Below are 15,788 nucleotides of genomic sequence, written 5' to 3' on the forward strand. Positions count from 1 at the left end.
TGCATGTTTGGTTCTGTCATGCTAGACTGGATTGTTTGCGATACTTATTGCTACTTTATTATCATAAAACAATTTTATTGGAAGCTCACTATCTTGGTAAAGATCTGACAGCACCTTCTTAAACCAGATTTCTTCACATATCCCTAAACTCATTGCCCTGTACTCAGCTTCAGTGCTACTCCTGGCCACCACTCCCTGTTTCTTACTTTGCCAGGTGACAAGGTTACTCCAGACCAAGGTGCAATACCCAGAGGTTGACTTTCTATCAACAACAGAGCCTGCCCAATCAGAATCGATATAAGCTTCAATAGTCTTTTTTTCAGACTTCCTGAATATTAGATCTTTACCAAGAGTCCCCTTAAAGTACCGAAGAATACGCTCAACCGTAGTCATATGCTCCTCATAGGGAGCTTGCATAAACTGGCTTACCACGCTTACTGCATATGAAATATCTGGTCTTGTATGGGGCTAGTAGATCAGCTTTCTAACCAACCTCTGATACCTTTCCTTGTTAACAGGAACTTTGTTGTTTATAACACCAAGTTTTGCATTATACTCCACGGGTGTGTCAGCGGGTTTACATCCAGTCATGCCTGTTTCTTTAAGTAAGTCCAGTGTATATTTCCGTTGTGATACTAAAAAACCTTCTCTTGATTGAGCTACTTTCATTCCAAGGAAGTATCTCAGCTTGCCAAAGTCTTTAATCTCAAATTCTCTAGCCATTCTTGTTTTGAGCCTTGTAATTTCACTCTCATCATCGCCAGACAGAACAATATCATCAACATACACTATGAGGACTGCAATCTTCCCAGAGTTGGACCTTTTCGTAAATTGTGTATGATCTGAGTGCCCTTGTTTACATCTCTGTGCTTTAACAAATGTGGTGAACCTATCAAACCAAGCCCTTGGAGACTGTTTCAGTCCATATAATGACTTTCTCAGTTGCAAACCCTGTGCTTAAACTGACTCTCGAATCCAAGAGGAGGGCTCATATAGACTTCCTCTTCAAGTTCTCCATTCAAGAATGCATTTTTAACATCTAACTAGTGAAGTGGCCAATAAAGTGTTTACTGCAATCGACAACAAAACCCGAATAGTGTTAAATTTGGCCACGGGAGAGAATATGTCAGAGTAATCAACTCCGTACGTCTGGGTGAAACCTTTAGCAACCAGTCTGGCCTTATATCGGTTAATTGTCCCATCTGATTTGTATTTTACGGTGAACATCCATTTGTATCCAACTGTCTTGTGCCCTTCAAGTAAAGGCACCTATTCCCATGTTCCATTTTTCTCAAGAGCCTTCATTTCTTCCATAATAGCCGTTTTCCATTCAGAACTCTCCATTGCTTCACGAATACTACTTGGGACCATGATAGTGTCCAAGTTGGTAGTGAAAGCTTTAAATTCGGGAGACAGATTGCTATATGTCATGTAGCTATGCATAGAATACTTCATGCATGAACGAGTACCGTTCCTCAGTGCTATTGGAAGATCAAAAGAGGCATCATGATTTTCCAACTCTCTAGGTTTCTCAGCATGATCAGTCATCTATATATCAAGGATTTCAGTAGTATCTTCCACTTCCTTATAAAAAACTAGCATTTTTCCTTTACTGCTATCATTCTTAGCTGTCTCCTCATCTGTCACATTTTCAGTATTGTCACCTCCTTCATCCTTATCTTCCCTGAACTTGTCAATATCCATACATATATCAACATCATTAGTTTCAGGGATACACGTACCTGGACCAGATGTAGGGTCTGATTCATGGACCGGAGTCGGCTCTTCAACATGTGACTCCCTTCCTTTCTAAGATTCTTTCTATAGTAGGTTATCCATGGAATCTGGTTGGTTGGGAGGACAGGACAGGCTTTTTCAGGACTAGGAGAAGGAATCAGGGCGGATTCCCGTAAAGGGATATCGTAGGAGGACCAGTTAGGCTCTTCACTCAAGCTCTCCCCCTGAAGATGACTAACGGAGAAGAAGAACTGATCTTCAATGAAAGTAATGTCCATGGAGACAAAATACTTATGAGAGGATGAATGATAGCATTTATACACACATTGGTGGAGAGGGTACCCAACAAAAACACATTTTTGAGCATGAAGGGTGAATTTTGTGCGATTTGGGCCATGAGAGTGGACAAACGCGACACAGCCGAAGACACAGAGGGGTACATCAGAAATCAAACGAGTAGCCAGATAGGATTCTTTGAATAGGTCCAAGGGATTATGAAAGTCAAGGACACGAGAGGGCATGCAATTAATGAGGTGAGCCGCAGTAAGAATGACATCTCGCCATAGATAGGACGGAAGAATGGCAGACAACATTAAGGATCGGGCAATTTCCACCAGATGACGATTTTTACGCTTGGCTACTCCATTTTGTTGGGGAGTATAAGCACACAAGCTCTGGTGGACAATCCTCTTAGACACAAAAAAGTCACGGAAAGAGGTGTTAAAGAACTCTCGTCCATTATCACTTCTCAAAATTCCAATCTTTGCATGGAATTGTGTTTCAACCATGGTATAAAATTGTTGAAAGATGGAAGACACTTCAGACTTATCAGCAAGTAAGAACACCCAAGTGAGGCGTGTGTGGTCTTCTATGAAGGTGACGAACCAACATTTACCAGTAGAGGTAGTTGTAGGTGAGGGTCCCCAGACGTCACTATGAATGAGGGAGAAAGGACTAGACGGCTTATAAGGTTGAGAATGAAAAGTAATACGACTTTGTTTGGCACGAATACACACATCACAATTTAGAGACGCTATATTAATATTGCGGAATAAATGTGGAAACAAATATTTCATATATTGAAAGTTTGGATGTCCTAAACGATAATGCCATAACATAAAGTCATTTTCGGAAGTAGAAAAATTTAAAGACATAAAACCAGTTCTATGATCCTCCCTAGAAGAAGCATCGTCAGAAAGGAAGTAGAGCCCCCTATCGTGTCGGGCAGTGCCAATCATCATCCTCGACTTCTGATCTTGAAACACAACAGAATCTGGTGAGAAAATGGCTTTACAATTCAGATCTCTTGTAATTTTACTGACCGATAAAAGATTATATGAAATTTTAGGCATATGAAGTGTATCACGTAGTACTAAACCATCAAAAGGAGAGGTATTTCCTTTACCCACAACCAGGGCAAAACACCCGTATGCAATTCTAATACGTTCATTTCTCGCACTTGGACAGTATGAAACAAACGATTCTGAAGAGTTGATGAGATGATCTGTGGCCTCTGAATCTACAATCCAGGGTTTCTTGCATTAATGATAATAAGGCCAAAAGAAGAAAATGTACCTGATTGTACAATGGCACTCACCCCGACAGCATTCAAATTGGTCTTACTATCGACTGAGGGCTGATGCTGTGTATTCTCATTAACCAAGTCACTTACAAGTGCACGCCCAGAGTTTGATTTGTCATGTGACTATCGTCGCCTACTGTTTGGGGGCCTACTATGCAACTTCCAACATTGGTCCTTCGTATGTCATGGCTTCTTGCAATGCTCACTAACAAGTGTGGGCTTTTTATCACCGTCGCACTGAAAGCCTTTGTAACAAAGGCTGATGCATCAGTGGAAACAACCACAGGATTGTTCATAGCATGTGACTAATCCTCTTCTAGTCGAACCTCTAAACAAACTTCTCTGAGAGAAGGAGTAAGTCATTGACCCAATATACGACTCCGAACACTATCAAATTTTGGGTTCAATCCAGCTAAAAACACATACACCCGATTTGCCTCTTCAAGTTTCAAGTACTAGGCCCCATCTTGTGTGCAATTCCAAACAACCTCTCGGTAAAGGTCCATCTCTTGCCAATACACTTATAATTTATTAAAGTAGGAAGTAACATTCATAGTCCCTTGTTTGCACTCATAGACCTGTTTGTGTAACGTGTACAGCCGAGATACGTTCTGTCGCTTTGAGTACAGATCCCTAGCTGCCTCCCAGATATCTCTAGCAGTTGTTGCATACAGTAAGGGTCGGCCAATTTGTGGCTCCATACTATTGATGAGGACAGAACATAATAGAGAATCCTCCTCTTTCTAGATTCTTTCTTGAGGATCGCCTGGGATTGGTTTCAGAATTTCTCCTGTCAGATATCCGAATTTGTGTCTTCCTTCTAAGGCCATTCTGATCGACTGGGACCAGGAGAAATAATTTTGGCCATTCAGTTTTTCTCCTACCAGAAATCCTGCAGAATTTCCCATTGAGCCAGTTAAGTAAGTTGTATTAGGAAAAATTGAGAACAAGTTTACCGGATTATCTGAATAAACTGGTTGAACTGGTTGAGGATTTGCACCAAACATCGTATCCAAATCTGAAATCTGTTGTTGCAGATAAGTCAACCGTTGTCTCACATCGTCTGGGTAATGGATCGAACTACAAGCAGCTGGAAACAGCGGCGCTACTATCGGCTGGACGGACGTCGCCAGCTGGGAGGTCGCTGGCATATGTGAAGATCCTAGCCGGCTGGACTGTTCGAGGTGGCCGCTGGTTTGTCGCTGGTCGAACACCCCTAAGGTAGAAAAAGAATGGACCAGATCTGAAAAAGCTATTCTAGGGCAAGCCGACACGAAACTAACCGGCACAAAAGTCGGTGCTACTCCTTGCAGAATGGACGGACTCGTCGTGGAAGAGCAGGTCGATGCAAAACCAACCGACGCGGAATTTTGCGCAAGTCTAGAGGACTGCGATGGCGTGGGACCCGTCTGTCCTTCGAGGGTTTGCCCGAGTTCAGCGCGGACATACTCGATCGTGATCGAATCTATCTGATCTTCGCGAGTTCGGCTAAATTCTGTATGGAAAAGCCCAATCGACACTTCTGTTGGGTGAGGCGGCTCCTATTGATGGCGGCTTTTCCGTCGACAACTGGATAACAGAAAGTAACTCTGGTAAAGCTACTTGAAAACACTCCTTCATAGCCGCTCGAATAGCAGTTTTGATTCAAAACTCGAAGATCCATCAATAGAAGATGACTGTGGCTGGTTCTCTTCCATAACAGCTAGGGTTTCGTCCCCAAGCTCATGATGAAATATAAGAAAAGAGAGACCAACACACAGTTTACGTGAAAACCCTAGAACAGGGAGAAAAACTACAATACAGATCTTTTTCTTATTATTTTTAATTGATACACTGAATACAAGAGAACAGGATGAATAAATAGACAGTAGAGAGCCTAGGGTAGAAAACAATTACAATAATACCCCTAGGGAAAAAATCCTACTTTCAACAAGTCCTATCATGAAGGACTGGATTGTGGGCAATGGAAATTGCTGACTTGTTATCACAATAGATGCGTATGGGCATTGTCTGAGAGAAATTCAATTCTTCCAATAGTCTTTTTATCCATATGCCCTCACAAATACCATAGGCTAATGCCCTAAATTCTGCTTCAGCACTACTTCTTACAACCACACTTTATTTTTTACTTCACCAAGTAACGAGATTTCCTCCAACAAAAGAGCAATACCCCGAAGTAGATCTTCTATCAATCGTGCTTCCTACCTAATCAACATAGTGTAAACTTCAATGTTTAGGTGGTCATGTTTCGTGAATAATATACCTTTTCCTATAGTACCTTTCAAATATCTCAAAATTCTATAAATTGCTTCAAAGTGAACTGACCCGGGAGCATGCATGAACTGACTTACTACACTAATGGCGAAAGAAATGTCAGGACGTGTGTAGAAAGGTATATGAGTCTTCCTACAAGCCTCTGGTACTTTTCCTTTTCTTTTACTTCTTTTTCAGTTGCAGCAACCAATTTTAAATTTTGCTCAATAGGAGTTTCTGCTATCTTGCAACCAAGTAAACCTGTCTCATTCAGTAGGTCAAGAACATACTTCCTCTGGTTGACAAGAATGTCATTTTTAGATCTGGCAAACTCCATTCCTAGGAAATACTTTAAGGTTCCCAGGTCCTTGATTTGAAAATCATTAGCAAAGTTTTTCTTCAAGATATTCAGTCCCATCTCATCATTATTTGTAAGAATGATATCATCAATATATACTATCAAAACGACCAACTTACTACTCCCAGTATATTTATAGAACATAGTATGATCAGCTTGACTTTGACTGAATCCATAGCTTGTTACTGCCTTTCCAAACCGTTCAAACCATGCTCTGAGAGATTGTTTAAGCCCATATAATGATTTCTTTAACTTGCACACTTTGTTAATCCCGAGATCCACCTCAAAACCAGGTGGCAAGTCTATAAAAACCTCTTCTTCAAGATCCCCATTGAGAAAGGCATTCTTCACATCAAGTTGATAAAGAGGCCAATCAAAATTAACTGCCACAGATAACAAGATTCTAATAGAATTAACTTTAGCTACTGGAGCAAATATTTCTTGATAATCAATGCCATAGGTCTGAGTGAACCCCTTGGCAACCAATCTGGCCTTGTACCTTTCAATACTGCCATCAGCTTTACATTTTACAGTGAACACCCATTTGCATCTCACCGTCTTCTTATCTTTTGGTAGTTCGACTATGTCCCACGTGCAATTTTGTTTCAGTGCATTGAACTCTTCCATCACTGCTAATTTTCAATTCAAATCATTTAGGGCTTCCTATATATTCCTTGGAACAAATAGGTTGGTTATTTTGGATGTGAAGGCTTTATGACAGTCGGACAATCTATGATAAGAAAGATAGTTTTCAATGGGATATTTGGTGCATTTACGAGTACCTTTCCTATGGGCAATTGAAATATCAAGATCAGAGACATCAGGTAAAGGATTAGAAGGAGATGAAGGACAAGGAGAAATAGGAGTAGAGTGTCTAATACCTAGATCTTCCGGATCATTCATCGAAATATTTTATTGGTCCTATGATAAGTCAATTGTCTGATCTCGAACTCTTTGAGTCAAGTTTCTTCTAGTATAAACCTGAAGTTCAGGATTTTGACTTGTAGAGTCATTTTGTAGTGTTTCTCCCCCTGAAGAAGAACTCTCCATACTTGGTATCAAAGGATTAGAGCTCATAATGGCAGGACCACTGATGTTTGGGAGAGATAAAGTATCCCAAAAATTATCTTCAAGGTTAGATATCTCCCCCTGAAGAAAATTTGGGCCAAAAAAGACACATCCATACTCTCAAAATACTTGTGGGTCAAATGATCAAAACATTTGCAAGCTTTCCTATGAGAAACATAGCCTACAAAAATACATTTAGTGGCTCGAGGATCAAGCTTAGTTCGAGAAAGAGGAGATGTATGGACATAAGTAGTACACCCAGATAGTCGGTTATTAGGAAAAAAAACTCATTAAAGTGATTAAGAGGAGTTTTAAAATTCAAAACCTTAGAAGGAATTCGATTGATCAGATATGCAGTTGTAAGAACGGCATCACCCCACAAATATTTTGGAACATTCGTAGAGAACATAAGGGCACAAGCAACTTCAAGTAAGTGTCTATTCTTTCGCTCAGCAATGTCATTCTGCTGAGGTGTGTCACGACACGTAGCTTGATGAAAAATGATCTTTTCTTGCAAAAAATTGGTTAATTGTTCATTGAAATATTCAGTGCCATTATCAGAGTGAAGAATCTGAATTTTAATTTGAAATTGAGTCTCTATCATATTGTAAAACCGAACAAAAACCTCTTTTACCTCTAACTTTTTTGTTAACAAATAAAGCCAAGTTAAACAAGTGTGGTCATCTATAAAGGTAACAAACCAACGCTTACCACTATGAGTTAAGACTTTAGACGGACCCCAAACATCAGTATGAATTAAGGAAAAAGGTGATGAAGCCTTGTACGGTTTAGGAAAATAGGTGGATTGATAATGTTTGGCAAAAATGTAACTTTCACATTGAAAACTGAACAATCAAATCTTTTAAATAAATTGGAAAACAGATACTTTGAATAAAAGAAATTTGGATGCCCTAATCTACGATGCCAAAGTATGATAGTTTCTTTAAAAGAAGGAGAACAAACACTACTCAAGCCCTGAACTTTTTTATGACTAGCAGAAAATTCATCAAAGTAATAGAGACCATCAATCATCCTAGCAAGTCCAATCGTCCCCCCGGATTCCTGATCCTAAAAGATACAATGAGTTTCATAAAAGATAACACGACAGTTAGCATCCTTAGAGAGTTTACTAACGGACAACAAGTTACAGGCTAATTTTGAAACATGAAGGATAGAACGTAATATAAGTTTTGTAGTCAAATGAATAGTTTCTTTTCCTACAATAGAGGTGAAGCTACCATCGGCAATGCGAATTTTTTCATTGCAATACACAGGAGAATATGGTTTAAATCAACAAGAGGAACTGGTCATATGATTAGAAGCTCCAGAGTCTATAATCCATAGAGATGAATTAAGACAAGAGAGAGCTTGAGGACAAGTACCTGATTGTGCCAAGGAAACACTAGGATTACCAGATGATGAATTTGTCTATAGTAGCTTCAGAATTTGATCAATTTGCTCTTTGTTAAATGGGTTGGAGTCAACAACATTAGCATGTTGCTTAGAACTTTTCCAATTTGCAGGTTTTCCATGAAGTTTCCAACAAGTTTCATGTGTATGTCGAGGTTTATAGTCACACCAGACACGAGACTTTTCATGTGGCTTATTGGATTGATTATAAGCCTTCATTGCAGTATTTTCAGTTACCAACGCAAAGGCTTAAACAAACCAACAACTAGGAAGATTATAGTTGACAGATAGCGGCAACCGGTTGGCAGTTCTTTCTAGGGTTTCAAAAAGAAAAAAATATTTTTTTTTTTTAATTTTTAGGATTTCAAAATTTTGTTGCTCTGATACCATGCTAAAAACCATTATTCTTTTCTCTTATTAATCTTAGAAGGAAAGTTCTTAAATAGAAAAAATACCCAATTACAAATAAGGAAATAATAAAATATAGCAAATATAATACAATAAGTATAATATAAAATTTCACAATAAATGAAATAATCAACATTCACTATTTTACTTCAAATCAAACACAACCTTTCATGTCTGTCTTTCATCAGCATCTTGGCAAAAATATGCAGATCTCTCATAATGAAGGTCATTTCTTGTAGAAATACCACAATACAAGTTATTCTCTTCTAAGATGCCAAATGCAGATTCATCACTATTTCAAAATGCCAAATGTAGGTCCTCTTCCTTTACCAATTGTCAGGCAGAGATATATCCCCATTGAACTTCACCTAGAACAAGCAAAGCCAATTCAATGAACAAATAGGCAGTTGAGACAAGTCGAATAAAAAGTTAATGGTATCTATTCAGTTGGTCTTGCTATGGCTGCTGTTATATCATCCAATAGAGTACTAACAATGGGTTCTCCCTTCTACTTCCATCCTGTACCTCTATGAGATTCAACAGTACCATGGTATGTCGGTATCCATGCTTAAGATTTTTTGGACTTCTCTGCTAACACCAACCACCAACAAAGTTTCTTAGCTAGAATATTGCCCACTAAAGCAAAAAGTAATAGATAGAGCTATTAAATGTAACTAAAATTTTGTTTTAGGCTTTTAGCAGGACAACAAAGGTTTGATTGCCTCTAGTATGTCCATAATCCCATTAAAATTTTAGAGGTTTGCTCAACTCACTTCTCCAGTTGTTATTTGGAGGCAAAAGTAGGCCTTGATGTTTCTGCATAGGGTATACAGAATGACCATTTATCACATGAAAAAGGTTTGGAAAGTCCACCGGTTGGAAGCGTGTGATCGACACTCACAAATAAATAACTAACCAATGATTTTTTGAGAGGAAACAAAAATGCTTTTAATTGAAAGACTCTTCAAACTTGGTTCACACTTTTGATTGAACTCTCTTTGTGTGTTCTTCTCTACACACTTGGATACATCAACAATGTCAATGTCGATCCTATTTATAGGATTGCCATGGGTAAATTTAAATACATAACTCACACTCTAATTCAACATACATAGAAGAATTAAAATCCTACACTTAATTCATGTGAAACTCTACTAAATTAACTCTTACGTTAAGATATTCAATTTTTTAAATTAGATATGATCATCCAATGGGTGGAATCAAAATTCCTTGCGGTAAAAGAACTTTTCCTCGATATCACTCCGAGTTTGAAAGACTCGTAAACTAGAGGGATTGGTATCTAGAAATTGGTAGTACAGAAAAAGGATTAGAATAGTATGACAGAATTAGACTCTCTACATTTTTTAAATGAGAGAACTTGATTCTTTGAATTGAAACTTTTGTCTAGTGATTGTTATTCTTTACATTATCAGCACTTGAAGATGAAACTACTTGAAGCATGATATTGGCTAAAAAAAACTTGCATAAACTGGTTTATACTACTTGAAATGGCTACTCTGCTGTCCTACATAATGTTTTTGCATTTTCTCTAATTCAAATTATTAATCAAGAGATGAATACTGAATTTATCTTTTCTTCTATTCTTTTATGATTTGATTTAATATTATGATTTCATATATAATGCAAACACTTGCAACAAAATTTTCTTCAATAAACTTTCAAACTTGTGTTTAAAATTCCCTGAAATTTTAAAAATAATCTAATAGGCCTCCGAAATTTTAATTTGGTGTTTAATAGGGGATTAAATAAACACAAATTTCAAATTTTATTGACCTATTAGACACTTTTAAAAGTTCATGAATTAAGTAGGCATAAACATCAATGTTCAAGGACTAAACTTATAATTTAACTAAAAATCAATTAGATTTGAATTATTGAATTTTTAAGAGACTAATCACTATGATTAGCATAGTATTCATGATGTTTAATCAAGAAGCTGGACTGAGATTAGATTATGCACTAGATTCAACTGAGGCTAATGTTATAAATCTACCAATATACACAAACCAATAAGAACCATGTTATTGATGATATGCCAGGAAAAAAACCATGTGATTGTAACAGATTGTCACATTTTTCCGTAGCTTAATTTGAAACTAGTATCCTTTCAACTAACCAACTATAAAGGATATACATTTATATTAGAATCATGGAGGAATATTGTACACAAATTCATTACCATTCAAATTTGATAAATGTAGCTTCTTCTCTTTCATTCATTGTCAAGCTATTAGAGTGTTGATATAATTTTAATTTACCTTCACCTATTAGGTTAAGCGTTTGGATCAATCGGTGATTTAATATGGTAACAAAGTGGGAGGTCCTGTGTTCAAATTTCTGCAACATTATTACCTCCCCAATTGATATTAATTCGGGTCAATTGGTGATTTAATATATGCAATACTCACAATGAACCTCATGTAAGAACAAACAAAACTGGTACTCCTTGCTCTATTTCTCATCCAATGAAAGAAAATAAAGTTTCAGCAGAACCGTAGTATTTGTTCTAAAGATTTTATGAGTACTTTGTTAACACTAACAACCAACAAAGTTTCTTAGTTAGATAGCTAATTAATGCAATTAAACTTTATTTCACCAGAAGAACAAGAAGGGATTGAATGAATGCCCTCAAGTTTCTATGATACTATTAAAATTTTAGAGGTTTATTCGAACTTACATCTTTAGTTGTTATCTAAAAACAAAAGTAGGTCATGATGTTTCAACACAAGGTATACAAAGTGACCATATATCACATGAAATTTGAAATACTCATAAAGGCTTGGAAGACACATACATGTGGTGGGTCATGAACTAATGCCTCTCTAGCATTGAATCTCATCTTCATGCCTTGACTAGACCTTTGAGTAACCTGAGCCTTTCCCCTATATAAAGGTCATGTTATACGGATTCACAAGCAACAAGAGTCTTTCCATATTCCAACTCTCAAAAGAAATTTCAAACTTTGGTATTCCTTCCAGGGTCTCATATTTCAATCTTCGAACATTTTGCAACATGGGTTTTCGTTTGCCTAGAATTGTTACTGCTAAGCAAAGTCTTCAACGGTCTTCATCAACAGGAAATGGAGCATCTCCAAAAGCTGTTGATGTTCCAAAAGGCTATTTTACAGTTTATGTTGGTGAGGAACAAAAGAAGCGTTTTGTCATTCCACTATCTTACTTGAACCAACCTTCTTTTCAAGATTTGTTGAGTCAAGCAGAAGAAGAATTTGGATATAATCATCCAATGGGTGGCATCACAATTCCTTGCCGTGAAGATGAGTTCCTCGATCTCACTCGGAGTTTGAATGATTCATGAAGTAGAGATTAACATCTAGAAATAGATGGAAAATGAATTAGAATGTAGAAACAATATAAAATGAGGGAACTTGATTTGTTGAAATTGTTGTATATTGTTCACGAATCACAATTCTTTTGTTTATTGAAACTAGATGATATTCATGAATGAAAACTCATTCTTCATATCCTCTTACCCTTTACATTTCTTGTATGTAAAAGTGATTTCTTGATTCTTTTTTTACCAGAAAAAAAACAAATACCTTCTTCTGAGAAGGCACTGATGCACCATGATTTTCATTTTCTAATTATAAATGGTGGAGAAAGTTTTCTAAGTATTGCTCTGAAAACTTGATGCATTAAAAATAGATTCTTGGAATCCTACTTTATGTTTTTTTTTTTTTCCTTTTCATTAGAACTGAAAGTCAAAAGGTCAAGAAAGACATTTAAATTTTTCTTCAATTAACTTAAATTATTTGATTAATGTTACAATTTTAAAAGTATGTTTTCATTAAAACACTAGAAAAAAATAATCTTTTAATAAGATTCTAATTGTGTTCAGCCAGAAGCTTCAAATAAAAAAATTTAGTAATTTACTGTATGGTTTGATTTGGAGTGGAAGCTCACTTTGGAATTTCAAACAGAACTACCAATAAATGCTTAGCATAATGCAAGATCTTTCAGAAGTTATGCTCAGAGTTCAGGAACATTGAAAAGGAAGAAAACCTAATTAAGAACTAGTTAGTTTAAGGTCACTATGAATTAGGAAATTGATTAGGTGAGATTTATTGTACTATGGTAAACAAAGTACTCAGTAGACCATAGCAAGGAGCTGGACTAATATTAGATTATGCACTTGATTCGGGTGAGGCTAATACAAATAAATCTACCACAGTTTTTAAGTGGGATCCATGTAGGGTTGTTCACCAAGTATTGGTAGCTAGGATTGGACACTTTCAAATGAGAATCATGTTATTGATGATAAGTCAGAAAACAGAACCATGTGCTATCCATAAATGAATCTAATATACTTCCTACTATTTGTATACCAACACATACAATCACAATCGCTACCAAGTTGCTATTAATCAGTGTCAGAACACACCCCATGTGATGATTCTAGCAATATGTTTCTACTGTTCATACTACAATGGCCCATATTAGCTTAGCCAAATTTTGTAGACTCTTCACAATTGACTGGTCATTTATATATACATATATCATCCATAGAAGGAAATCTTATTTTTTTGAAGTTTAAGTCTTCTTGTACAAGTATTCATGATCAAGAGAGACAAATATAGCCATCAGATTACCTCATGTCATGCAGATTCTTCATTCTCCATCTGAGGTGCCTCAATCAATGCTGCAGAGTCTTCTTCATTATCAAACAATGTTCCAAAAGGGTATATTCCAGTCTATGTTGCTCAACTGGACCAAGCAAGTATTTCCCATCAGGCCTCACAATTCACTGCAGAGAAGATGTATTTACCGAACTAGCCTCTCACTTAGCAGAGAGAATTCGACTCCATAGCACATTTTCCTTCCTTTTTTGATTGGTATTGAGTGATATTGAAAATTTCTCTTCCACCTTTGGATGATACACACAGAAAAGCTTCAAGGCAAATGGCTCCTGAGGCTGCTCCCAAGGCCAAGTGTTATTCTCAGGCTGAGATAGAACTCAAAGCTATATAATTCGCATAAAAGCTTGCAATTAAATGTCTTATCTCATACTGATTCAATGCATGAAAGAAGAACAACATTCAATATTGAAAGGCACAACAGTTGTTGATACCCTTACTTATGAACTGTCCAAAGCTTCATTGAATGAGAGTGAAAGTTGTTAGTTTTTAGTGCTAACAAAATGGTTCTATTCATTCTTCTTTTTCTCTTAATTTGTTTTACACTATTTTTTCTCTTTTGGGGATCCCATAGAAATATCTTGCTGTCGTTTGTTTAAAATGCTGCTTGAGATTATTCAAAAAAGGATTGAGTATCATAAACATATAAGCACATTCTCCATTTTACATGAATATACATACTTGTAGTGCCTCATTGAAGTAATGCAAGCCAAAAGCTTTTGTTCAGACACAATAAACATATATCCCTGTGAAATCCTTCAAGAACAAGAACTTCTAGTTTGGGTAGATGACTAAAGCCTCTTCCTATTACAATAACTCCTCCCATATTGGGCTCTCCTAAGAGAAACTCTTCTCAAAATGGGATATGTTTCTTTTACTTCAAAATGGGGTTGGTAGTTCAATGAGAAATTATTGAACAATTCGCATGAACATTGATTTGTGTAAACAGTTGGACATCGAAAATTTTCTTGTGACATACAACTTTTTATATTTATTTAATTGGTTACACGAAAATGTATGATGGTGATCTGTATCACCCAACACGAAAACTCAAAATCTTAAGCTGACAGCTTATGGTATATTTAATCTTTTAGTACATTCTTAATGATAATGATCCAATGTTAATTTGTAACCTATTGGAGAGTGTTTTATATTTTTGTTCTCTACTAACAGTTAACACTAACAACCAACAAAGTTTCTTAGCTGGAGTCTTCCCCATTGAAGTAAAATGTAACAGACAGAATTATTAAATGCAACTAGAGTTTTGTTTCACCAGAAGGACAACTAGGGCTTGGGCTTGAGTTCCTATGATATGTCCATTATCCTATTAAAATTTTAGAGATTCTTTTAATTTACTTTCCAGTTGTTATTTGGAGACAAAAGTAGGCCATGATGTTTCTGCATAAGGTATATAGAATGACCATATATCACATGTATTTAAAATTCTCATAGTGGCTACGAAGACACATTCATGTGATAGGTCATAAGCTACTGTCTCTTTAGCATTGAATATCATCTACCTTCCTCCTCTCTATCTTTGATTAACCTAAGCCTCTCATCTATATAAAGGTTTTGTCATTTGAGTTCACAACCAACAAGAGTCTTTCCACATTCCAACTCTCAAAATAAATTTTTCAAGTTGTTTCTGGAGAATATTTGTAACATGGGTTTCCATCTACCTAGAATTGTTACTGCTAAACAAAGTCTTCAGCGATCTTCGTCAACAGGAAATGGAGCATCTCCAAAGGCTGTTGATGTTCCGAAGGGATACTTTGCGGTTTATGTTGGTGGGGTACAAAAGAAGCGTTTTGTCATCCCATTAGCTTACTTGAATCAACCATCTTTTCAAGATTTGTTGTGTCAAGCAGAAGAAGAATTTGGATATAATCATCCAATGGGTGGCATCACAATTCCTTGCAATGAAGACTATTTCCTCGATCTCACTCGGAGTTTGAATGACTCATGAAGCAGAGAGATTAGTATCTAGAAATAGATAGTGTATATAAAGAATTAGAAAAATACATAATGTAGACTGTAAACATTTTTTGAAATGGAAGAACTTGATTCTTTGAATTTAAATTGTTCTACAAATTTCATAGTTCTTTTCGTGATAGAAACTAGATGATGAAACGACATGAATGATACCACTGGCTTGATAGTTTTACATAAGCTAGATGATACTACTTGAAGCAACAACTAGTAATCCTACATAGTAATTATCGCTCACTCTTTTTCTTTATTCAAATTATTAATCAAGTGGTGAAGAAAGGCATTTTGAGTTCTCATCTCTTCATTTTCTA

At 36.5% G+C, this 15,788-nt stretch overlaps 2 protein-coding genes across 2 annotated transcripts; both read left to right on the plus strand.

Moving 5' to 3' along the window:
* The first annotated feature begins 11,678 nt into the window (after window positions 1–11,678).
* LOC120077877 (auxin-induced protein X10A-like) lies at window positions 11,679–12,316 on the plus strand. The gene has a single exon (XM_039031972.1). The coding sequence runs from the start codon at window positions 11,733–11,735 to the stop codon at window positions 12,150–12,152; it is 420 nt and encodes a 139-aa protein (XP_038887900.1). The 5' UTR covers window positions 11,679–11,732; the 3' UTR covers window positions 12,153–12,316.
* A 2,561-nt stretch (window positions 12,317–14,877) lies between these two features.
* Window positions 14,878–15,657, plus strand: LOC120077448 (auxin-induced protein X10A-like). The gene has a single exon (XM_039031327.1). The coding sequence runs from the start codon at window positions 15,152–15,154 to the stop codon at window positions 15,452–15,454; it is 303 nt and encodes a 100-aa protein (XP_038887255.1). The 5' UTR covers window positions 14,878–15,151; the 3' UTR covers window positions 15,455–15,657.
* The last annotated feature ends 131 nt before the right edge of the window (window positions 15,658–15,788 follow it).

The sequence above is a fragment of the Benincasa hispida genome, chromosome 5 (assembly GCF_009727055.1).
Source record: "Benincasa hispida cultivar B227 chromosome 5, ASM972705v1, whole genome shotgun sequence".
Taxonomy (NCBI): domain Eukaryota; kingdom Viridiplantae; phylum Streptophyta; class Magnoliopsida; order Cucurbitales; family Cucurbitaceae; genus Benincasa; species Benincasa hispida.

Coding starts and splice junctions, on each gene's coding strand:
- LOC120077877 (XM_039031972.1), top strand. CDS start 11,733: ATGTTATACGGATTCACAAGCAACAAGAGTCTTTCCATATTCCAACTC.
- LOC120077448 (XM_039031327.1), top strand. CDS start 15,152: ATGGGTTTCCATCTACCTAGAATTGTTACTGCTAAACAAAGTCTTCAG.